Source organism: Dermacentor silvarum, chromosome 3 (genome assembly GCF_013339745.2).
Source record: "Dermacentor silvarum isolate Dsil-2018 chromosome 3, BIME_Dsil_1.4, whole genome shotgun sequence".
Lineage (NCBI taxonomy): Eukaryota > Metazoa > Arthropoda > Arachnida > Ixodida > Ixodidae > Dermacentor > Dermacentor silvarum.
In genome coordinates this window covers 128,307,150-128,332,756 of record NC_051156.1, presented here as the reverse complement: position 1 = coordinate 128,332,756, position 25,607 = coordinate 128,307,150, and the positions used below count along the sequence as shown (strand labels likewise).

General features: G+C 45.5%; 1 protein-coding gene across 1 annotated transcript; it reads right to left on the bottom strand.

Moving 5' to 3' along the window:
- Positions 1–25: 25 nt before the first annotated feature.
- LOC119445775 (glutathione S-transferase 1-1-like) lies at positions 26–22,212 on the bottom strand. Its single transcript, XM_037710052.2, has 5 exons — positions 21,991–22,212; positions 14,348–14,406; positions 12,757–12,898; positions 10,305–10,475; positions 26–324 (listed from the first exon to the last, which is right to left on the bottom strand). Exons 1-5 carry the CDS (start codon positions 22,129–22,131, stop codon positions 187–189), a joined length of 651 nt encoding a protein of 216 aa, XP_037565980.1. The 5' UTR covers positions 22,132–22,212; the 3' UTR covers positions 26–186.
- Positions 22,213–25,607: the final 3,395 nt, after the last annotated feature.

Sequence of the window (25,607 nt, the reverse complement as noted above, 5' to 3'; positions counted from 1 at the left end):
TTGTCACATGACAAAGTCAAAGCAATAAGAAAGCTTTATTCCGCCATTTTTAAAAGGTTAGTGTTTCCCTTGTCCTTCTCCCAGTGTAGGGTAGCAAACCACAAACCTATCTTGCCACTAACCTCCCTACCTTTCAAATTCGTACTCTCTCTCATTACTTGCGGATCGAGGAGAGATGAATAGCGGCTACTTCAGCTTTTCCCAGAGGTGTTTGGCTTGAACAGTGAACGGCCCGAAGATCTCCTCGTAATAGGGAAGCACACTCTTCACACGTTCGTAGTAGGCTGAAAGCTTCGGGTATTTCACTCGGTCGACACAAGGACACTGCAAGAGAAAAACCGTATTGATAGTCACAGAATCAGCGAGAGCCCCTTGTCTGGCGCAGAACTAGGTGTGAATAACCGAGTTCATGAAACCGTCACGTTTCGTGTCTGCATGCAAGTCTAATTAGCATATAAATGTTCAATCCCACAACGTCTTTCTTCGTATGCGATAATATTATGTTTGTATTTGTGTAAGGATTTGTGCACTTAAAGTCAGGATGCATTGAGTATGCATGCTCACAATCGTTTCGAGAACAATATCCATGGCATCTCTTATCGGATACTATTGTAACGGGTTCTCCTGCCACCTTTCCGCTAGACCGGCCTTGCAAAGCCCTTTTATTTCATCACAATGCTGACACACAGTACGTACAGACGTTTCTTTTTGCAAGTACACCGATTCTCGACTGCGTTGCTGGCGTGAGATGTTTACAATTGTAGAATTGAGTTTGCGGAAGACAAATCCCTATTTATCTCATGACTTCCATGAATCTTATTCCTGCCAAGTCTGAATATTTTCATTGCTAACTTCATGCTTCTTGTGGCTTTTCCCGCTTTCTCAGTCTAGAACGCAGCTGATTCTTTACTTGTTGATAAATTTTGACATTTTAGCCAGGTTGTCCTGATATCCAGGGCTACATATCATCGTGCTCTGTCGGCTCTTTATAAGGTCCTCAGTTGCATGGGACAGCTTGCTTGATTGTCCCCGATACAGAGGACACAGGCAGTCACCCGCGACCGCGCTGGCACGTGTTGACGACCGGCCGCTTTCGGAGCAGACAGTCCTAGAACGCCGGCCTATACAGTCGTCACACACAAGTCAATCAAGGCACTCTTGAAGTTTTCGCGTTCGAGTGGACTCTCTGACAGACTATAGTTCTCACGCGCATTTCTAACCTGTATTCTTTTCGTCACTTTGCTTTTACTCACCGCTATTATTTCCATTTTTAATGTCCCCTTACTCTTCCCCCAGCGCAGGGTAACAAACCAGAATCTTTTCGGGTTAACCCACCTGCCTTTCTCACCCGCCGTTGTTGCTCAGTGGCTATGGTGTTGGGCTGCTGAGCACGAGGTCGCGGGATCAAATCCCGGCCACGGCGGCCGAATTTCGATGGGGGCGAAATGCGAAAACACCCGTGTACTTAGATTTAGGTGCACCACTCCAGGTGGTCCAAATTTCCGGATTCCCCCACTACGGCGTGCCTCATAATCAGATCGTGGTTTCGGCACGTAAAACCCCATAATTTAATTTTAATTAATTTCCCTTCCTTTCTCACCCCTTTTCTCCGTATCTCTTGCTTGTTTTCTCTGCAGTGTTCTGCCCCTGGCTTCCGATCCACCTTTGTAATTATCTCCGTTAACGTCTACTTCAATGCCTCTACGATATTCTCATCCTTATGTTCATAGGAGGAAGCTTTAGCTCGGGTGCTCCCATAAACGCATAGGAAAAAGAAATAGACTTTCTTGGCAACCACTGCACCGAGTTTCATATGAGTTTTTTTTATTGGAATAAAAAAAAAGAGATAAAGTGTAGTGGCTGTTGCAAGAGAGAGAGAGAGAGAGAAAGCAATGGAAAGAAGGACAAGGAAGTTAGCCAGTGTAAATACCGGCTAGGTATTTACACTGGCGTGTAAATAGAAGGTGATAGATGAAAGGTGATAGAAGAAACAAATAAAAAAAGTAAAGTAAGAAAATTCGCGCAGTAACGCGACCCTACGCGCTACAACGTTCAAAGCCGGTCGCACAATTCACAAGCCCTTAACAACTTCAGCAGCGCCCTTAAGGCCTTGAATGCTGAAGCCCGTCTAGACCAGTGCCCTAAAACTTTTTCTTCTGTGAGGGGGCGATTGTCCAGGTTTTCAAGCGCAGTCGCGAGCACTTTTCTTGCCACATTGTAGCGGGGACAGTCACAGAGGAGGTGCTTGATTGTCGCCTCGCAGCCACAGTTTTCGCAAGCAGGGCTGTCAGCCATTCCAATGCGGAAGGAATAGGCGTTCGTGAATGTCACGCCGAGCCACAGGTGGCACAGAAGTGTTGCTTCCGCTTGTGGTAGCCCTGGTGGAAGACGGAGTTGCAGACGTGGATCCAATCTGTGGAGTCGTGCGTTGCTGAAATCACTGGTGTTTCACAGAGTCTGCGTAAGCTCGCGTGTGAGGGAACGAAGTTTTGCGGCTATGTCTGTTCTTGACAGTAGTATAGATATAATAGGGGCACCATCGTGGGCTGATCGGGCAGCGTCATCCGCACTGTGATTTCCCGAAATTCCGCAGTGACCCAGTATCCACTGGTAGATGATGTTGTGCCCCTTGTCAGTTGCTTGATGGTGAAGTAGTCGGATGTCAACGACTAATTGTGCTTTAGGTCCGTGGTTGAAAGGGGACAGCAGGCACTGGAGAGCTGCCTTCGAATCACAAAAGATGGACCATGACTGTGATGATTTGGGACCAATAAATTCCAGAGCAGCACGGATAGCTGCGAGGTCTGCATCCGTCGATGATGTAATGTGATATGTCTTGAATTGGACGGTGACAGATTTTATGGTAATTACAACTGCTCCCGCTGAACTTTTGGAGAAGACAGAACCGTCCGTGTAAACGTGGGTGCGTTCTGTGTGCTTTTAATGCATGAATTAAAGCACAGTTTGTTTGAGGGCGAATGACGACATCTCCATTTTCTTTTTGGTACCGGGAATTACAAGAAGGGCTTCGATTGGATGCAGGCACCGCAGCGGTAGAGATGGTCGTGCTGCAGGCGTGAAGTTCGACGGTAAAGTTTCATGGTTGGCGGCGATAATCCTGTTAAACGCTGAACGAGGTCGAGCGTCAGGAAGGAAGGCGAGATGATGCGATGGAAGTCGGGCGAAGTGCCTGATGTGCATTCTTAAAGCGTCGACTTCAATGTACGTATTGGTGGGGTGGTCATGCGCGATGGTTATTATTGCTGCCGTGGATGCACGCCTTGAAAGGCCAAGACATATTCGCAGAGCTTGAGCTTGCACAGACAGGAGGGCACGGAGGTTGGTCTTACCGGTCCCAATCAGTACAGTTAAGCTATAGCGTAGGAGACCCAGGAAGAGTGCGTTATAGAGTTGGAGCATCGCCCGCACAGATGCAACCCATGACTTTCCCGCGAGAAATCTGAGAACATGCGTTACCATGGCCAGCTTCTTTTAGATGCGAAGCATCTTATGGTCGGGGCTATGTCACTCCCTCCCTCCGCCGTGCGGTGTCCACACCCCTACGGCGCATGCGCATCCTCCTCCCCCTCCTCTCCTTGTCTCATCTCCTCTCCTCTCGGCATTCCTCCTCTCCTCTCCGACGCTCCTCTCCTCTCCGAATTGCGCAACGAATGGCAACACCTGCGGCTCCGCGTGCGATAAGGCGAAGCAGCTTAGGTTAGAGACGCGACGGTAGGCGCCCCAGAGGCACCGGCAACAGTCACCGACGCCGCGCGCTTTCGGTGCGAACGCGGGCAAAACGCCGACGGCGTCGACAACAGTTCTGCGCGTTGCTGGTGCTGCTGCATGTCCAAGTTTATGCAGCTGATAAAACTACCTTGAGTCGACCCCATGGCTGCTTCGCATACTACTCAGGGTTCCCCTACGGGAAGATGTTGTAATTTTTTAGGTAGGAGATATGAGGACTCCAGGAGAGGTCTCGATCGATTATCACTCCAAGAAAACGGTGTGTCTCCTCGTAGATGATTGGCTGTCCGTTAATTTTGACGACATAGGGTCTAATTTCTTTGCACGTGAAAGCGACCATAGAACACGTCTCTGATGACACCTCCACACCTCGTTCTCGAAGATAACCTGATGTTACTGTGGCCGCTTTTTGGAATCTGACGCGCACCTGGGGACGCGTAACTTCTGATGACCAAATGCATATGTCGTCAGCATAGATCGACACATGGACGGATTGCGGAAGGGAATGAACCAGGTCGATGAGCACTAGAATAAATTGAGTAGGGGTCAAGACTCTACCTTGTGGTACGCCACGGTAGGTGTTGTGCTGCGATGTCACACCATCCTCTGTTTGCACAAAGAATGACTTGTCCTTCAAATAGCTAAGTATTCATCGAAAAACAAGGCCACCCAGGCCGACATCGCCCAAAGCGTCCAGGACAGCTCGATGAGTTATGTTGTCATACGCGCCTTTAACGTCCAGGAACATCGCCGCTGACCGTCTCTTTCGGGTTTTTTTCGTGCTGAACCGACGAGACAAGATCTGTGACATTGTCTATAGAAGAACGTCCGTGTCGGAAGCCTTCCATAGCCTCAGGGTATATTTCGTACTGTTCTAGATACCACTCTAGACGTGTCAGCACCATCGTCTCCATCACCTTTCCTAGACAACTGGTCAGAGCAATGGGACGATAAGGCGCCACGTCTAGAGGTGATTTGCCTAGTTTGAGCAGAAGCACAAGGCGGCTGGAGTGCCATGCAGCAGGGACCACTCCTTCACGCCACGAATTGTTGTACACGTCCAGAAGAGCATGCCGGGCTGTTTGACCGAGGTTGGCAAGAGCTGTGTACGTCACCCCGTGAGGCCCGGGCGATGAGGAACGTCTGCACGCTGCCAATGCCGCTTGCAACTCCTCGATGGAAAACAGATTGTCCATACGAGGATCCCTCGAGATGGGAACGTGATAGAAATCATGCGCAGCGAACGAGGACGGTTGACCGGCAACCTTCAAACAGAAGTCCTCCGCTACGTCGATCTCTCGGTGACCTTGGTAGGAGGCCAGGCATTTGAAGGGGTGGTGTTGTTGCGGCGATGTTCGAAGACCGCGTACCGTCCTCCATATATATGACAGGGGTTTATGTGGGTCAAGGGAATCACAGAAAGTCTTCCAACTTAGAGACTGTAGTAAGCTGATCCGACGCTGGATCTTCTTCTGTATGCGTGTCGACTCCCTCAAGCCGCAGATTGACTTGGTGCTCCGGTAGCGTCAGTTCAGCGCCACGGCAAATAGCTTGGAGGCGTTCCAATTCCGCTTCGAATTCAGAAAATTTCAGAATAGGTCTAAAAACGCGTGTGACCTTTTGAGCAGCGTCATTAATTAGCTCCTCGATGTATCCTGGTACACAGATTCTGAGAATTTTGTCACATCTGCTCCATGAGGAACGTGTATTGAGGAACCCCTTGAGGAGCTGTGGTATAGTGTGACTTGCCTATACCTTCGACTTTAACATATGTTGGAACATGGACACTACCATGCGTTTCGTTGTCTGGGAACCATTTCACACTGCTACTTAGGGATCTTGAAACAAAAGTCCAGGCAGCTGCTGTAAGTTAAACCCCGCAGAAAAGTGGGACTTCCATTATTTAGGCAGCAGAGTTCATGGTTCGACACGTAGGTTAGTACACGTCGTCCTCTGCGATCCATCTCTAAGCTTCCCCATAGCGGATGATGCGTATTGAAATCGCCGGTAATAATCCATGGTTCAGGTGTCACTTTTATAATTGCACTTAGTCTTGCGTGGTTAAATCAGCTCGAAAGTGAAATGTAGGCACCTACGAGCGTGATTGTAACGTTCTTGCATTTTACAGTCAAGCATACGTACGGAATGTCGTCATCAGGTGCCACTGGGTGTAAAACATAAGTGAAATCCCATCTGACATAAACGACGACTTTGCTGCGGTCGCTACAGGTGCCAGACATAAAAGCTTCATATCCTGTTAAGCGTGTCGCGCTCTCAATGTTTGGGTCAAAATAACGATGATTGCAAATTTGTTCTTAAAAAGAAAGGGATGAAAGTCCGAAATACGGGATTTAGGTCACGGGCATTCCACTAGAAGATAGGCGCTTCCTTGACTTGTTTAAGCAATGAGTGCAGAGGAGCAGCCATTGTGCTTCTCAAGACTGGACAGTACCGGATTCAGTGCATCCAGTATCTGAAGCGCACTTCGAGCCGCTGGATTGTGTATGGACGTCAGGAGAACTCGGAACGTGTTAATAAGGGCCCTTATCATGGTAACAATGTTTGCCGTCTTCTTGGCGGCTGCCCGAAGGTGAAGCATCATTCGGCGAGCGTGCTTCATGTAGCGTCTCCGCTTGTTGGTCTAGCCTTGGCAGCGGAGGCCACTCCTCGCGTGAGGCAATGACATTCGAGACTTTCTGCGTAGGATCCTCACTGCTAGTATTGCTAGTTGTCTGTGGAAGTGTGTGGACTGTCGGCGGACGCGGTGCATCCCTGAGCAATAGCAGTGGGTTTCCTCCAAGATCTCCGGCGATGTGAATGCCGGCGTTGCACCTTAGCGGCAGCCTACCTGTGCGACCAACAATCCCTGACCATTTGCCTCAAGACCTTTATCTCCTTTTTCAGATGTGGGCAATTCTTGGAAGATGCGTCGTGAGAGCCTTGGCAATTGGCGCACTTTTGGTTTTCTGCACGACAGGCGTCGGAGCTGTGCGACCCAGAGAATCGTGAGCACACTTTGTGCAAACTGCACTAACGTGCCCAATCCTTTGACACTTCCGGCACTGAAGCGGCTTTGGCACAAAAGGTCGTACTACTTGTCGAAAGTGACCGACTATTGCATACACGATTAATGTATGCCCTGCATTTTTCTTAAGAAAACATTGCTCAGAATTGCAAAATCTTGCCAAGCAAAACTGTCAAGCTTACAACTTTGTACCTCAGCAATGAAAAATTGAATCATATTTCTTAACCTGTGCCTAATATTACTTCTAAAGGAGACAAAATCAGTGTATCATACCTCGCTCTGGTAAGCGCTGCTAATCAGTGAGTAGGACTTTTATAAATTTCTTGTGTACATTGTAACACTTCATGTAAGCTGTCAATTTATATTTAAAATTTGTCCACGTTAGATGCTCTTGTAAATGTAGTTTACAGAACGGCGATAAATGTTTTTGGTGCAGAGTCAGGGTTTGTAAACTTCGCACTATACTGTTTTTTTTACTTACCAATTGTAAAAGTTTGTGTAAAAATGTATGGCTCTTAATAAAAACATTATATTTTAGGGTCACTAGAATTTACGCTGCTCTCTCAACTGCAACAAATTGTGCACGAATTGGTCTAGCGGTTAAATTATAGAAATGTTTCATAATTTTACATGAACTGAAACAGGTTCCGTTGGAGTCGAACGCGTGCTAAAGCTTTTTCTTAAACCTCGTATTCGTTCGTAATCGACAGCCCACAAACCCCTCGTGTCTTCATATTGCTACCAGATGGCCTTTTCGTCGACTTTTCTCCCTGCACTCTTCAAACTGAGAATAGCCCTATGAAGTATTAACTTACTATACTTGGTTTCCGAAGCCATGCACAGTGACGGTGTCCTCTGGTTAACAGATGCAATTCTTGAAGGCTATACTTTTGATTGTAGCAGGCGGTGAAAGCGATTTCCGGAGCCGAACACATCATAGACCTCGGGTTTTGGGCACCACCTATCACTATGCACATTGCTAACGACTCTAGCGACTGACTAGTATAAAGAAGGTAAAAATTTGTACACCACCTACTGCGCGCTGCATCGTCCGAAATGCATGCACAGATGCCAGGAACACCAGAGTCTGCGTGGTCCAGAAACAACCCACAAATGGCACAGCACGGATATTGAGCTATTGTCACGGGTTCATGCGGCCCCCTTCGAACTTAAAAATAGCCTCAAAGGCATGTTCGATTCTCAGTGTGGCGTTGGTGGCCTAAGTTGTGCTTCTCTTCGCCATTTGGAGAAACTGAAGCCCAGGTGGTGGCCTCAAGGAGACACAACGACTGCGTAAAAATATAGATGGACAGAGTAAACCAATATTCCAGGTTTACTATGCTTATTAAATGCCAAGCATTTCTTGGCGAATTTGCTACTTTGACAGTATCTATCTATCTATCTATCTATCTATCTGTCTGTCTGTCTGTCTGTCTGTCTGTCTGTCTGTCTGTCTGTCTGTCTGTCTGTCTGTCTGTCTGTCTGTCTGTCTGTCTTTCTGTCTGTCTGTCTGTCTGTCTGTCTGTCTGTCTGTCTGTCTGTCTGTCTGTCTGTCTGTCTGTCTGTCTGTCTGTCCGTGTCCGTCCGTCCGTCCGTCCGTCCGTCCGTCCGTCCGTCCGTCCGTCCGTCTGTCTGTCTGTCTGTCTGTCTGTCTGTCTGTCTGTCTGCCTGCCTGCCTGTCTGTCTGTCTGTCTGTCTGTCTGTCTGTCTGTCTGTCTGTCTGTCTGTCTGTCTGTCTGTCTGTCTGTCTGTCTGTCTGTCTGTCTGTCTGTCTGTCTGTCTGTCTGTCTGTCTGTCTGTCTGTCTGTGTCTGTCTGTCTGTGTCTATCTATCTATCTATCTATCTATCTATCTATCTATCTATCTATCTATCTATCTAGTTGCCTACGCCTTTGTGCTCTCATGGTCGTTTCGTTAACTTGGTATGATGTACCAAAATTGGCATACTATGCCAAGAGTATATGACGAAAATAAATGATATGTCGTGACATGCGTGTCATGTAGGTCATAAAACTACTGGAATGGGTTTGGACGTGGGCACTAAGTGAAGGAAACACTAAAAGATGATGGTAGAAATCCTAGTCATGAGCATCACTCAGCAAAAACGTCAATGACTCGGCGAAAAAAGATTAATACTCAAAAGCCACTGAAATGGGTTTTGACGTGGGTACTAAGTGAAAGAAACAGTGAAGGATGATGGTAGAAGTCGAAGTCATGAGCATACCCGCCGCGGTGGCTCAGTTAGCTAAGGCGCTGCGCTGCTGAGCACGAGGTCGCGGTATCGAATCCCGGCTGCGGCAGCTGCATTTCGATGGAGGGGAAATGTAAAAACGCCCGTGTGCTTGCGTTGTAGTGCGCGTTAAAGTACCCCCTGTGGTCAAAATTATTCCGGAGCTCTCCACTACGGCGTGCCTCATAATCAGACCTGGTTTTGGCATGCAAAACCCGAGAAAGAAGTACATAAGTCATGAGCATGACTCAGCAAAATGACGATGGCTAAGCGAAAAAAGGATTAACACTCAAAAAACACTGCAATGGGTTTGGACGTGGGCACTAAGTGATGGAAACACTATAGGATGTTGGTAGAAGTGATAGTCACGAGTATGATTAAGGCTTTCGCCCTGAGGTCTCTTAGGTGTAGCTAAAGGGACTCCTGAGAACTCACGAAATGAATGTCATGACATACGTGTCATGCAGGTCATGAAAGAGCCGCCCACGTCTTGGTGCTCTCATGGTCGTTTCGTTAACTTGGTGGGCTCCCCACGCACTGCTCCGCATAACATCGATTCCCAGAGGGCGTGGGATCTGCCGGCTTTTTATTTATGCTCTGCGCTCCCCATTAAGTGGAACTCACGCGTGCAACGCGTGCAGCTGTTGCTACTACGCCTAGATGAAATGAGGGAGGTCATTTTTTGTCCCTGATCTAAATATCGCCTCCATGCATTTCCGCCTGATCCCATGTCCTACTTCATGTCAAAGCAACCTCATTTTTTATCGTTCCCGAATAATCCCACTCCTTTACCGGATAAGGACCAGATATGGCCAGGTAAAATGTTGCAGCGTTTTATTTATACATGGAAAAACAATTTTAAACGTTTCAATGCGGTGATCAAAAGGACACATGTTCAATGCATGATAGTGTCTTGTGGATGCAGGTGTAGCGGTTGTGGTATAGTTGCTAAGTTGAGGAAATTGTGGAGAGTTAAACGGAGCATTCGCAAACAAGTAGAAAAAATACTCAACGCTTAGATGGCTCGTGAGAGTGACAAGCTCAAGAATAAAAAAATGGGAACTATATCAGAAATTAGGCTGCCAACAACTGATAGGTCAAGCGTATCAATTTCTTCTAGATATATTCAGTTTTGTCTATATCATATTTTTCGTCTAGATTCCATACATTCGAATCATTCAACCAAGAACCGAACGAATGAGTGTTTCATAGGTCTGGAGCCTCGTATGAGGAGGGGTGGACGCCAGGTACGTTGGACAAAACGGTGGTCTTAAAACAAGATGACAGCAACGTCACATTTACCTCTAGACCGACGGTGACGTGGCCTATTAGGCAGAGGTCAGCAGCAGTGAGCTTGTCGCCCACGGCGAACTTGCTGTCTCCTACGATGTTCTCAAGGTTCTTCAGTACGTTTTCTTCGAAGGCTTTCATCTCCTCTGAGCTTGGTTTGGTACCCTGAAAGTATCGTGGTCGCTGCGTAGAAAATTGAAGAATACGTTAGTACAATGTATTTACGTAGTAATACAAATTACCATTTTTTTAATGTGCCTTACATGCCCGGAAGGGCACTGCGTACGGTTTATATGCAGAAATTGAGTGGCTAGGAAAGCGCAAAAAAAAACAATATTTGCTAGAAAATAAATACGGATCAAAAACGCGTAACTGTGAACTATGACTATATAACTATATACTGTGAACTATAAACCAGGGGCCAGATTCGCAAAGCTTTTCTTTCGTAAGTTCGCTTTGCCATTGCTAATGATATGTATTTGCTATGCATAATGATATGTATAGCCGCATTTGCTTATTATATGTATGGCATCCGCATGGGCTAAAATTCTTTTTACAAAAAATTCTAGCGTAAGAAGTTTTTGTGAATTCGGGCCCTGTATCCCAAAAAACCGGCAAGGAAAACCAGTTAGTCGTTCAGGTGTCGAACATTTTTTCAGAGAACACCTGTTAGGAGACTAAAAGTTACAACAACGCTTGCAAGTGCCCCACCTACTACTAAAAACCTGCGATACTTTCAACTATAAGAGATAGTCAATGCAAGGCAAGATCCGAGTGTTAATATACAAAAATTTCATGTCGGAACGCACGTTTGCATGGTTCTTTTGAAAGATGTGTATCGCGAAGACATAAGAATATTTATTGGTTGGTCTCGGAAGCGGCTGTGTCAGATTTTATACAATAAGCCATATGAAGACGGTCTGCGATGAAATCCAATCGCATACAACTTGGCGCAGACTTCCTTTAGCATCGTGCCTTTATGTGATACAATTACCGCAGCGGGTGGCTTTAGGAAGGTATTCATCAATCCCATCGACCGGCATCATTAAACTACTTACATCGACTGTAGGACGAACGCGTCTTTCAGTGATTTTCAATTCCCTCTGATTTCCGTCCTGTTTGTTGAGAGCGGAAATACGACTCATGCGAGGCTATAACGGTTATAAACCGAGGTAATGAGCCTCAGAAAGGCTTGAACCTTCTCCCTGTTTGTAACATTTATGGCACAGTGTGCTACTCCATATTTCAGGCCCCTTCTTGATTTTTTATTATATTAAGTATGACAAGCATGCATGCAGAACACGGAGTGTCATCTACAGCGCGTTTCAACTAACTTGTGCCAAACGTTAATGAAATGATGCGGGCTACACAAATGCAACTTTCACAGTTCTTTCTAGGAACTAAGAACATCGTTCGCTATAAACCTAATTTCATGATATCAATGAATTAACTAGAGGTGTCTTTCTAGCTATTGGCATACACGAAAAATTTTCAATACAATATTGGATAGATTATTGTTCAGAAATATTATGACGACTTCGTTCCACGATGATGTTTTGTTTGTCTTTGACTTTTGCAAGCACCAAAGAAGACACACAGAAGCTGGAAAATCGTATGTGACACGCTGATTACTAGCAGCGTCATCAGGGCTATCAAACAGACTTCGAACCAATGACAATAGCCACGGCTTCCACTTTTTTCATGTTCCCCGCTGAAGGGGTGATTTCAAGAAATATTATACTAGAGGGTTATCTGTAACCCTTAAACTTACTCTGTTATCATTTTCCTGTGGACAGACTTCGTGGAGGCTGATAAAATTACGGTGGCGGATATCAGTACGGCTTATACGATGATATCGGCGGTCACCTCGTAGTAATCATTGTCGATTGCAGCCTATTCGCAAGTTTCACCTGCACGAAACGCTTTCTTCATTCATAACTTCCATAAGGACACACATCTAACACGCACTGCAGCTTTATTCATGGAATGAAATGGAACGTATGTCTACCCATACCCTCAACTTTATGTTTGTGCGTTCATATAATTACTTTAAAGGTTGCTTAAAATTTGTTCATGACTAATGTCTTTTATTTATAGCAGAGAGTAGCTTGATTTGCACAAAAGGGCAGTGAACATTAATAAATTGGTCACATACGAGCAGCTTTAATGCATTTTTAGGTTTGGTACAACTTAAGTGAAACATTTTGTTTGTAAAAAAGCGCGCCTAGAACACGCGCACACAATGACTGACAAAGAAACCCATCACACACACGCACATCCACACAATAACCCGCACGCAAAAGTCGATAGTTTCTACTAGTCTGGTATCGCAGTACACCTTCATCAGATGAAGTTTATTTAGTTAGCCTTATTTACCTCCCGAGCCTAACTTATATAACAAGATTTCGAGCAAGGTGCCAATAAATGTAAATTATTGGCGTATTGCAGGAAAGCGAGCACTCACGAAAAATGCCCCCAGCTGCGGGTGTATGTTGCTGCTGGCGGCTGCAAGCACCTGGTCGATGCGTGTACGCGTCTTGATGCAGGTGGGGTACAAGTCTGACTCAGGCGCATACTTCCGAAGCAGGTAGTAGGCGATGGCGTTGCTGAAGAGATCGAGAGCAAGAGAACTAAATCTGAAGGAGGGCCAGGCATTCTTCGACGGAGCGATGAAAAAAAGATACTGCTACACTTGACCTCCATCCCGCATTCATTCCCTATCGTTCCCGTATTCCCCCTTCCCCAGCTTTAGAGCGCATAAGCTCAAGCTCTGCCTTTTGCTCTGCCTTTTTAGAAATAAATGTTCTTCTATTTGTCCTAATAAAACAAATTCGCAGTGATTATGACGCGGGCAGCGTCAAGCTGGGCACGTCAGGCTATGCGTCACTTTCTTGCTCAGATCCGTCCTCTTAGTGTTTCGGGAATTGCAAAGTTTCACACTGTACAAAGTAAACTGTCCCAGTTCCGAGCCTTATACGGACGACGACATACTGTACGAGTATACGGTCATTTTCTAAACAGTCACTAATGTAATCATGCTGTAACATTATTGGCGAACCCGTCCCTCTACCCCTACTACTTCCGTACCTCAATCTGTGCTTTTTTTGTCGACTGAGCGCCATCTATACTCTCTTTACGTCTAGTTTACATATTCCAGCTTACAATTTAAAATTCGACGAACTTCCCTGCTGAATGCGAGGGGAAAGTCATTCTGGAACCGAATAATTGCTGAAAAGAGTCTAAGGCTGCGAATACACGGATTTTCTACAATACTTAGCCACAGCAGATTACGTTGTGTCTCACGTGGAATTCATTATTAGTAACCTATCAAACTTACGCAGCCATAGTACATCATAGTCCCATAGACGAACATTTCTGCCAGGCTGCGCGTTTTCGCTCTGTTTCGCGCGAGAATTACACCCTGATCTTATCACACGAACGAGGCACATGGCACGCGGACAAAGCAGCTTTTACAACACAACTACGAAAACTACAATCAGAGTTCTTCGATCGAAGCAGACAGCGGCGATTCCGATCTGTCTGGCACTGATTGGGAGCCGAGTGCAATTTCAAGGGACTGCATAGACACGCATGCTTTGCACCACACCATCAAAAAACCCAGAGTGAAGCACGTGTGCGGAGCACGACGGGAAATCTAGGAAGCCCAAGTGGTTGGTAGATTTAGCTATATCTGGCAATCCATTGTAGTTGCGTAAATGTGCTCGTACAGCACGAAGCCGTAAACAAAATGACTGCAGACAAGCATACAAGCGGCTGTCGGTGCAGACAAGCGTTTGTGTTTGTCGGTCGTCGTCCAGGACTCATAGGTCTCGCCTGCCTCGCATCGAAGGGATGACTGCAGCATTACCCCTCTGAGAATTAGCTTCGTTGGCAGGCCAAAGTTCAATTTTTATGGAGTCATGTCATTGTCTCATGTCAAGCCTTCTGAAGATTTACTTGTTGGCGCATGTAGTTAACGGAGGCCAAATTTATAGCAAGCCGAACGCTTACTAACCCTGGAGCAAGGAATTAACTTAATGATCGATGCATCATACCTCTCGTAGACAACGAAGCCATCGTCGTCAATTGCCGGCACCTTGTGGAAAGGGTTTACCTGCGAAAAAGAAAAAAAATCATAATGCCTAATCGCAAATAAAAGAGGGTGTGAGTTCAGGAAAAAAAAGGTGATGATGAAAGCTGTTTTCGGCCAAGAAAAAACAATCGTGAAACGGCCGTGCTAGATTTGCCTCATTAGCGTTTTAACTATAAACATTCATGAAATGGCATTTTTAAGGAATGACGTTGAGCTCAAGAACTTCCCATCCTGCTCTTCCGTCCTGCATTAGATGTGCTTTGAAGCAAACTTGTCTAGAGTGTTGGAAAGTTACATTTGTACGTCGCTGTACATGCCATGCCAAGTTGAAGGAAATCCGCAGTTGATGAAACATATAGAGAAATAACGAAAAAAAGCTATAGCAACAATGATGCCTATGTAGCATGGTCGTTCTACAACGGCCCGGTGATGCATATTTAGCAGACAGCCGTGGCAGAAAAGTTCGCTTTCTGTGCCCATTCGCACAATACATTCCTAACTCTGCAGTGCAGCGTCTGTATGCTCAACAGCACTACAAAATTTACCAAAGGGGCAGTTGAGTTTTTTCTGAACATATTATTCTGTGTGCAGAGGGGGTTTAAAACAAAATAGGCAACATTCGTTTTGTGAGGGAAGGTCCCGCATTTTGGAAGAGCCCTAACTTGATGGTACCAGCCACAAAAAACATTAAAATATTTCGTGTTTCAACCCGTAATATGTAACTTACTGTGACTCAGTAACTACACAACGTATAGTGAACAGCGCTAAGTCAATAAAGCAACTAAACACTAAACAACACTAAAGTGTTGTGGCGCGCTTAATGACAAGATGGCTGGATTCGACAATGATTGTTAATAAAATATTATGGAGTCAACAAATGCTCCAAAACATGTCAACAGCATTCGAAAAGGCATTTCTACAAGGGACAACTCGCGCCCACGTACTCTAAAAACTTAAATTATGGGGTTTTACGTGCCAAAACCACGATCTGATTATGAGGCACGCCGTAGTGGGGGACTCCGGAAACTTGGACCACGGGAGGTTCTTTACCGTGCACCTAAATCTAAGTACGCGGGTGTTTTCGCATTTCGCCCCCATCGAAATGCGGCAGCCGTGGCCAGGATTCGATCCCGCGACCTCGTGCTCAGCGTACTCGAAAAGGAAAAGAGCAACTAGTATGCCAGTGGGAAGCTCTTCATGATGACTAAAGCATCACTGGGCTTCGTGGGCACACGCTAGGTGGATTTAATAATGTCGAAGCCATAGCTCGTATACGAACTTTCAGGCTACAGTGGCGGTATCGTCCTTGCCATTGAAGCCGTATTCTTCAAGAACATTGTCTTCGAGACCACCTAATTAAAACGAAGACACCGTGACCATATCATTAAATGTGCAGTACAGTTCACTGTAAAAGGTAGTGTCAAAATTATGTTTTCCTACTCATGACTGCTCTGTTTTGACACGAAAGCCTCGGCAATATTTTCTACCACTGTAGGTCTCGCTTGAGGTGCCTGACGAGCCATACGAAAAACTTTTGTTGTTTCTTATGAAATTTTTACTACGTTATCAATAAAATGGTTCGAATAATATAGATATTTTTTAAAGGTGTACCATACAGTAAATCGCTTGGAGGCTACAAATAATAGCACGATACACGTCATTTAAGTAATATTTATTCACGTGCATACACACGCATTAAGTGTCGCTGATGGCATTCTATGCACATACATATGAGGGTCACGCGTCATTCTCAAGTGATGTCACAAAAAAGTGATGTTTGGGCCGCTCCCATGGCGGCCATTTCCATGTGGCGCCCCAAGCACCTATTGAGGTGGGGACGCCTTCGGGTTGAGGACAAACACCCCGTTTCCAAGCGTTGAGGTCCCATAATGGCCACTCGGTACCTCCCGCATACGAGGCGGGTGCTCTACCGCTGGGCCACCTCTCGCTACATAGCACGGCCGCGTCATTCTGCTATTGTCATCGTTGTCGCGCATGAAGCAAGTTCAAACGTTATCCTGCGACAATTCTTCGCGTTCTCGACGTGCATTGGCTCGATAAAAAGACTGGCTTACTTTGTTAATTTCATTTTGTGGCTGTGTATGCGTCTATGGTTTAATTCCTTGTTCAGTATCAATTCACAGAGACAACAGGTGCACAGGGCGATGCTGGACCAGCATCGTCCTGTGCAGTTGTGTCTGTGTATGCGTTTAGTTTGTTGGTTTATATCCGTGTTCATTATATGCACCAACTAGCCCAGCGCTTAGGCTTACTGCTGTACATTGATACAGCTTGTGCGCAGATCGCACACTCAGCAGGGTTCCACTACCTGCTGAGTAAATGCCTAAGCGTGATCGGCTTACGTGGACAAACTGCTGCCAAAGGCCCGCTGCTTCCTTGATAATTTATTCTGCATCAATTATTCCTATTCTAAATACATATGATAGAAAATTACATATATGATATCTAGTTAAAACCAGAACTTCTCTTAGCTCTTTAATTTTCGTATTTTATCCCATTTTAGCGTTACCTTTGTTTCCGGTTTCGCCAGCTGGCCATGTGACATTACCGAACGGGGCCGAGAGGAAGTCTCACTCTCGGCCCCATTCCACTTTTTGTTCTCTTCTTGGATGCTCCATCGACAGCTGCATCCCAAATACCCTAGTTTGTACAGTATTTCGCGCGTGACTGCTATCGAGTGCACTCCTCTAAAAAAAAGCTATACATATGCGGCGACTGTAGACGGAAAGCCCCGAAGCAAGAGCATTGCAGCTGCGATGTAGCTGCAATGCTGCATAATAAGTAGATTAACCTGGACGACCAGCAGATTGAAGCTAGGCAGTTTGCCCTATAACAGCAGCTTCAGGAAAACCACATTCACTAATCACGAGCTGTGTGCGTCTTTATTGTTTTTATAACAAGCAAATGGTGCTATAATTATGGTTCGCAACAATCCCAAATTTAGCGGGACAGCCTCGACTTTTGAGCAATTATCTCGGGTCCTGACCTGAAGCCGTCGGGTCGGCGAAATGTGCCGAATTTAGCTTTTGTTCCCTGCTGAATGACAATCAGTACAATGTATATATATATATATATATATATATATATATATTATCATTGTCATAATTTATGACACGTCCGATGCACATTCTTGTCTTTTGTCGTTTATTATTATAAAATAAATTCTATTTTATTTTAGTAAGGTTTCAGTTGTTTCATACGCCCTAACCTTTCAAATCATATCTGGTCCGGTTGTCGTGTTGGCCGACCGACTTCTGTACATTTCATCTCGTAAATTGCGACATGGCAGCTCTGCAACAAAATCGAATTTTTTTACACGTAGGTTGGCGGCTTCTGGCACTGGCGGGTTCGGTCAACGCCACCCCCCCCCCCCCCCCTTTCCGACTTCATTGACTCGAGAGTTGGCAGCCCTAGCCAAAGCTGTTTTACTCGTGGTTGGTCTTTGACTTTCTTCTGCTTCAACTAGACGTTTGGAGTTAGCCCAGCAAGGAGGTAGGGCTCGTAGTGAAAGAGAAGCAAGTCATTTAGCGGACGAAGTGCGTCACAGGTGGGAAAGCAATCAAGATGCTATTCTGTAGGTAAATATCTGCAAAAAACATTCAAACATTGTTGTATTTCAAGCCATTGACGTCTTCAAAAGCATGTGTCTCCGAATTCACAATGTTTTCCATCAGTAATTGCTCGTTGTCTTTGGCCCACCGTCTTCGTTGATAATATGTCCAGCATCTGGATTGGTTGGATATTCTTCATAAATTAATTTCTTGAATTTTCTTGCCAAATTCACTAACTAATTATGAGGTACGCCACAGTGGAAGACTATTCTATAATCGGATAACCTGCGGTACTATAATGTGTACCCAGCGCACGGCGCGCAGGCGTTTTTTGCATTTCAGCCCCATCGGAATACGGCCGTCACTGCCTGTATTTTTTCCGGTGACCTTGCGCTTAACAGCGTAACACCAAAGCCACTAAGCAACTACGGTGGTTAGACATTTCTCTTGCGAACAATTCTGGCGTAATGGTGCTTTTAACAGCGAAGCTATTTAAGCCAGCCGTAGTTCGTGGTTCGTTTCAAGAAACTGCAGCGCCGTAACCATGGAAACCAGGAGAAGGAAGAGAAGACCGCGTGCATGCGGTCTCCTCCTCGCCAGCTCCCTCCCTTCCCGACCCCCACCTCTTTTCTCTCCACGGCGCGCTGAGCCACGAGAAAAAAAGCTGGCCGATTGAAATCGAGCGGCTCGCCTCCAACCCGTTCGGCGTCGGCAAGCAACAGCGTTCTTGTCACTGTGCTAACCTTGGTTAGCCTGCCTGCTTTTGTGGCATGCAAGGAACGCTGTCGCTCGTAGGCGCCGACACGTCCAGCGCTAGTCACGCGAAATGTCGCCAGCGCGTTCGGCGTCGGCAAGCAACAGCGTTCTTGGCACTGTGCCAACCTTGGTTAGCCAGCCTGCGTTTGTTACATGCCAGGAACGCTGTCACTCGTAGGTGCCAACGCGTCGAGCGCTAGTCACGCATAATCTCGCGAAAGGGAAGGTGCCTCCGAAAATGATCGCTCGAGAATACCTTCCTACATGCGTAGTTAAGTTAAACCAAGTTAAGACCTAGCAGCAACCAAGTTAATACCTAGCAGTAGCAGCCAGTAAGACTCTAGGATCGACAGTTTCGGTGTGCCTAAGCTTTGCACGACCGACTGCAAACTTGCCCGTTTTTTCTTTAATACCGACCCTCTCTATGCAAGGGGAGTGAACGTGAAGCGGTAGTGCGAGAGGCACCGGCGGTACCAATGAGCCCGTCGACGACGATCGTAGAATTAATCTACCTAGCATAAATCAATAGAGAGAGAGAAATCGAACCGTATCTTCCTCAGCACCAGACGGAGGACTTAGCCTTCAAAATTACATCATTACTGTGAAAAATTATTTACTGATTCCTAATGACTCATAGTTAGGCTGACTGATTGCGAACTCACCGTCGTATCTGTGATGGTGCAACGGGAACTATTGTACTAAATAGGTTTTTACAGGCTACGCAGATTACTTTCATGGCCTCCAATCAGTTTTAAGTGCCTGAAATAAAGGTTAGAAGAATGTGCGTAAATGAGCAATCAAATGAAAGAGAAACAAGCACTGTTGGTTTATTGTCAAAAGCAGCTTCATGCTTCCTAGATAATTTCCAGCTTAATAAAACGGGGGGGGGGGGGGGGAGGTACAAACGTTAGCTCGCGGACTCCTCTTACAACGTGAATGGTACAAAGGATTCGACCAATTCATCAAACATATTAATCAACGTTTTAAAACGTTCTCGCTATTTTCATCATTGAGGTAGTCAGTATTTCAACGATTTAATAATTTTTATTTTGTAACACTGTTATGTGCCGTCCAAGTTGAATGGTCTTAAGTGTACCGCTAATTCTTAGTTTGGTAATACCTAGGTAAAATTTATTGTTAATGAACGCAGAAATACGGCAAGCACAGCTGCGGTTTCAAGTATTTCAGAACAGCAGATACACTTTATAAGGACGTTCTGTGTTTTACCATGACGACTAGATAGCGCTGCTCCTTGCAACTATTCTGAATCATCACGTCGACGGCAACAGGAAACACGAATAGTCCTTACAAGAAGCAGGTCTTCCTAAATATTTTTACTGCGTTATCCACGAACATCTTATGTGCTATCTGAATATGTCTCGCTTGTAAGGGATGCTAGATGGTCGAGTAAATAGGAAACAATCAGTGACTTTCATAATTTATACTCATGGTCTCAGTAACATCTCGCTCAATAAGGCTCCTCAACTGAATCGGCAACAACGTATAACAACGAACGAGTTGGTATCTTTCTAACTTTTTTAGCATTTGTGTAATTTTAGTCATTGTACCTTTCTGCTCACATAGTTTTGCGAGTGGCGGTCATGTGTTCATGAAATAGTGTGTGTGTGTGTGTATATGTGAAACTGAAATTCAATTTTTATTGTCAAGTCACTTGCTTGTGTCTGTCAATGTTATTCGTTTTATTTTTTTTTCTGCGCTGTAGCCACTTCCATCCTGCAACGAGACCCGCTCCTGCAATGAAATGGTCTTATTTGACGAAAAGATTACAGCATATGACAGTCACTCATAATGGCTTGCAGTTGCCGGACAAGCACAACCGCCTCAACGACGTCTGACCACTGGCAACGCTTATTTCTTTGTTGCGGGCAATAATTCACAACAAATTGATGTCTTATTAAAAATAGAAAACAAAAAAGATATTCGGCCGCATTCAAGAGGCTGGCGATCTACAACTCGCTGTGGTGTACGTATCAGGCGAGGAGGAGAGCGTGTGTAATTATCGCCTCTGTCAGACTGCGACCTGATAACCTGGAATAAATGTGTTGAATAGGTGACAGGAGGGCTGGCGAAGACAAAGTGAAGCGCCTTAAGAGATGTAATGAGAATGATATAGTCTATGGCGAAACCGTGTTGTCGAACATTTTTGCCCGCCCTGAACTGACGCGTTGGAAATTAGTCAGCCCCCCCCCCCCCCCATTTCCAAATCATTGCTCAACTACCGTGAACACTCTCGCATTTACAGTTGGGAGGCGCATATGTATTTATTTTTAGAAAATGATTATATAAGCCTAAGAGTGCTTGCATTTTTTTGCGAACCTGGCGTGCTTGCAGAACATCATTACACTCCCTGAACACACGAAGCGAGCACCACTTGAGGCAGCGGCTCAAGGCCGCGCGTCACTTTCCTCCTCTGCCGGTTGTCTCAGCGGAGGAACGTAGTACAGCCTCTCGAAACATGCACAGAGAAGCACTCGGCAGACACGCCGACTGCACGGAAACGATCAAGCAGCCACGCTGGCTCTGTCGCAAACGTCGTGCCTGTGAGAGGTGATCAAGGACGTCGAGTCGCGAACGAAGCTTGCGAGGCCTGTCGTCGTCGCGTGCACGCTTTACCAATGGAGACGTACTCTGAACTCTCATTACCTAATACTGCTCACATCGATCCTAGCTGCCTTCATTTGTAAACACACGTCCTTATGAGCTCTGCCACACATAGTGCTGCGCATTAAACTGTAAAAATTGTTTTGTGCTGCGTACAAAGAATGCCATCAGCCTGAAACACTGAGTAGGGAGGATAGAATAATAAGAAACGGCTGTCGGGGGAAAAATTAGAGAAAGAAATCGTGCCAGTTCCTAGAAAATAGGTTTCAGGTAGAATGATAATGCTAACCCTTATCGTAGTCCTATATAAAAAGAAATATGATAGATATGGAGTAATACACGGTTCAGAATGTCAACGAAAAAAATCTCAAATAACTTCGTGACAAAATGTGACTCGTTCAGTGTGCCATTGAACATTACAGGCAAATTTTACGTGGCTAACAAATGTACGAATATTTCCACAGATGTGTTTGGGTGGAAGGTTGGCTTAGTTACCTTCGCGTCAATAAAGAAATTATTTTTGGATGAAAGCTACTGAGCGTTCGAGAAAGCTACATCAATGATCCTACAACGCGCTACGGAAGCACGGAAGCAAAGCGAGACATAGTTTCAGTGTGTACACACGAGGGTGCAAGCCCAGCCCACATATACCAACCTTGAGGAACTCTTCAGTGCGGTGTTCTCCTTTGGCTAAATTGAGGTCCTTGAGGTTCAGCTCGACGCCGATATGTTTGGCCAAGCAGCGGATGAAGCCACAGGGTGGACTGCCGACTAGGTTGTACAGCACGACAGGCATGGTTATGGCCGGCGACGAAGCAGCAGCTTTCTGGCGGCCGCTTACGGAGAACGAAGGATCGTGAGTGTGTACGGCTCGTTTCGTGTCTGGCGAAAAGTAGTAGTGGCGAGGAGGGTGGAAGAAGAGCGTCATTAAGGCCACCTGTCGCAACGGCAGGTATGGCGCCGCAGCATCACAATGGTGGAGGTATGGAGAACCGCGGCAAAATCAAAAAACGGATGCGCCGCAGCGGAAAGCTAGGAAGGGTCACTGTACGCCCTCCTTGCAGTTAAAATGACGAGGAAGCGCGTCATATATTTAGGTCTCTACAGTGCTAGCGACCACGCTTCTGTTAAGTGACAACGTTTTGATTATTAATTTGTAAGCTATCCTTAAGCATTAAAGGTAAAATAATTATGTCGTTAGGATTGAACATGTGTGTATTTGTGCGCTTTGCAAAACCTGCGGATGTTCTTGGTCCAAGACTGTGTTATCTGTCGCGTATGCATGTACTTCTGACATAATGAAAACTTTGCGAATGCGTTACCGCTTTCGCTGCAGCATGTGTTTCACCCCCTGCTATTTAATCGCAGCAGCGTTATCTCTTTTGAGGGCCTTCGCAGTCACTGTATAGAAATTTCCGAGCAAAAGAAAGCAATGAAATAAGGAAAGTTCGAACAAAGCGGTGCTGGAATTCCCTGTCGATCTACATCGATAGTTGCGGAGCTACGAAAACATTTTTTGAACCTCCTGCGGCTCGCATGTTTTTTTTTTTCGAGCGTTAACCACACAGCGTCTCTGCCAGAATACACAATAAAATTTGCATCAACTGAATCTTGGAGGTGCGGTAGCAAGGCACACAGCACTTATCACAAGACGCCCTGAAATTGCTTATAATGGGTCTTCTTGAACTTAAAATAAATTCGGTTTGGACATAAAATAATTGTGGTGATTTATTTGTTTTTTAGGAATATATCGAACGCTATCCAATGTAGGAAATCTTCTGCACAGTCTGTTTTGTTGCTTTCTTTGTAACCTGGTGGTGCCGGGGCCAGTCAAGCTGCCGAAATGCACTTTTTAAGCCTTAAGTGACTCATATCACCGAAGGCCTTGAAAAAAAAACGCCTCGTCCGATCCAGTGGTACAAAAATTGTCATCTTCAGCAATGGCTCATATCCCACTAAGCAGGCAAAAAATGTAGTGGCTCATCCCTATCGTGACGCAGAGGCTACAAGCACTGAGCAAAGTCAAGCAAACAGTGCATACATGCATCGGAATCACGCATGCAACGTACAGAAGCGCGGCGTCTAGTCGAGTGGCAAAGAGCACCACGTGACCTTCTCAAAGGCTCATGCCCCCGTAAGCAAGCAAAAATTGCAATGGCTCATACCCCCGTAAGGGGGAGGCTACAAGCGCTAAGCAAAGTGAAGCGAACAGTGCATTCGCTCATTGAAATCATCCATACAACACATAGAACAGCATACGTTTCAATCCCCTTCTGAGAGGATGCAACTTAAAGTCGAAGAGAAACGTCATTGGCGCGAGTCTGAACCCGCTATACAACTGCGCGAAGCCACAGCTAAGCGTCGAAGAAGAGCCGAAGAAGCCGAGCTGCGAAAGCAGCAGCGCGACGATATGAGACGGCGCATTACCAATTCTGTAGCAGGTTTTCACCTTCGCGTGTTACAGGAGTGCAACATGCTGCCCAACTTTTATTTTTCGGTATCCTCACCACTAGCCTGCGTTTTATTGTGAACTGATGTAGTGAAATAAAACAAATGAAACGGAATTGAAGATAAAGATATTCATCCTTGTCGTCATGCTCATTAGGTGACGTACAAAATGTGGCACATGTTCTACGCCAACATCTTTGTTTTTTTGTTATTTCATTCTACATTAAATGACAGCAGTAATATTAAAGTCGTATTAAGCAGAAGGATTTGACAGCAGCGTACATCTGAGTCTTCCTCACGTGTATGCGATGAAAGTTGCAAACGGACCGGCCGTCTACCATGGAGAGATGAAATCTTTTATCACAAATTTTCCTCGTGTTTTGCGTCTTATTACGGTATTTCTATTGTAGCTACAGCCCTAGAATGTCAACTAACGCATTCCTTGGTGTGTTTAAGCTGTTGACGTCCTTAGCCGAAAAGCTTATGCAAGAACCCCAAAAACCACACACACTCGCAACAAATGAAAAAAAAAAGAAAGGCTGTGGCTAAAGGTACGTTCGACACTGCCTTCAACTTTTGTAACAGGTACGCTAAGCGGATCCGGCTCCGTTTATATGGCGCCACGTCCGACATATTTAGTTGCTTTTTGTTTGTTTCACGTTAAGGTACGTCGAACATAAGCACGCTGAAGTGCTAAACACATGCTTACCTCGCGTCAGTGCTGATTCTGCGTGTGTTGCGGTGCAGCGTACGTACCTGAGTAGGAACCGCCCATGTAGATTGGTGTGCTCATCCCTGCTGCAACAACTGGCCGCGTTTTCTACCATACTATTGATGAACACTCTCACAGAAAAAAGCCCGAACAAAGCATCCCATTCAGTGCCTTTCGACGTGATAGCCTGGGCTTATCGCAAATAGACCAATGACGAAATTACGCTCCGCTAGTGATTCATTTAAGGGATTGGTGCAAGAGCGTCCACGATGCACACTTCCACAATTACGAAGGTGTCGATGTCAAATTTGCAGAAACGTTGACTAACCGCAGCAGCAAAGCGCAACTCTTCTCCAAATAGTTAACTCGGCCGACCGCTCCTCCCGTCGCTTTCAGTTTTCGTGTTCGTGAACAGGCGCGAGTGACCCGTGGAGTACCATTTGTTTGCCGCTCAAAGCAATTCTGCACTGTGATTCTCCGATGAATTCTTTTGCATAGTCTGCAGAGCCATTATAATATGAAGACCACTAATAAAAACTAATAAAAAATTGTAGAGCAAGTTAGGAGTCGTATGAGACGTCGTAGTTTTTAATAAGATTAAAAACATTGTCGGCCCTGCCACTATGTGCAGACTTCTACTTTGATGCTGTTTGGTCTTTTTAAAGCAGTGAAAGCTGTATAGATGGGTTCTACGCAAACGTGATGGAGAATAAACCAGTCGTAGCTCATTTCTCTGGTAAACCGTGTCAACGTAGCTCAGGGCATGGTAGTCCAACAAAGTGTGCAGTGTTTGTTTTTGTTAAACATGTTATGGATGAAACGATAGAGTAGAACGTAGGTAAATTGCACAATAATTGATTTTTAGGAACGGTAACATCTAAAAAAGTTAAGTCGTAGAAACGTGAGCCGCTGGCCGTCATTGGGTTATATTGCAAACGCTGAATTGATCAGGACTTGGCCGTATTTTAGCGTATTTGCGGAACCTCCGATTGCTCCAGTGAGCACCTGAATGTAATACAAATCCACTTATAGTTTCTTTTTCGTTTCTCATTATTCGGCAGCGGTTTGGCTCATGTGACGAAAACGTTTTTGCCACTTAAGTACATCTGACA

Bases quoted from the DNA above. Each gene is read 5' to 3' on its own strand.
- LOC119445775 (XM_037710052.2), bottom strand. From the start codon at position 22,131: ATGCCTGTCGTGCTGTACAACCTAGTCGGCAGTCCACCCTGTGGCTTC. The intron at 12,899-14,347 runs GTATGATGCATC...CGATCTCTTCAG, and splicing joins GGCTTCGTTGTCTACGAGAG to CAACGCCATCGCCTACTACC. The intron at 10,476-12,756 runs GTGAGTGCTCGC...TTTTCTACGCAG, and splicing joins CGCAGCTGGGGGCATTTTTC to CGACCACGATACTTTCAGGG.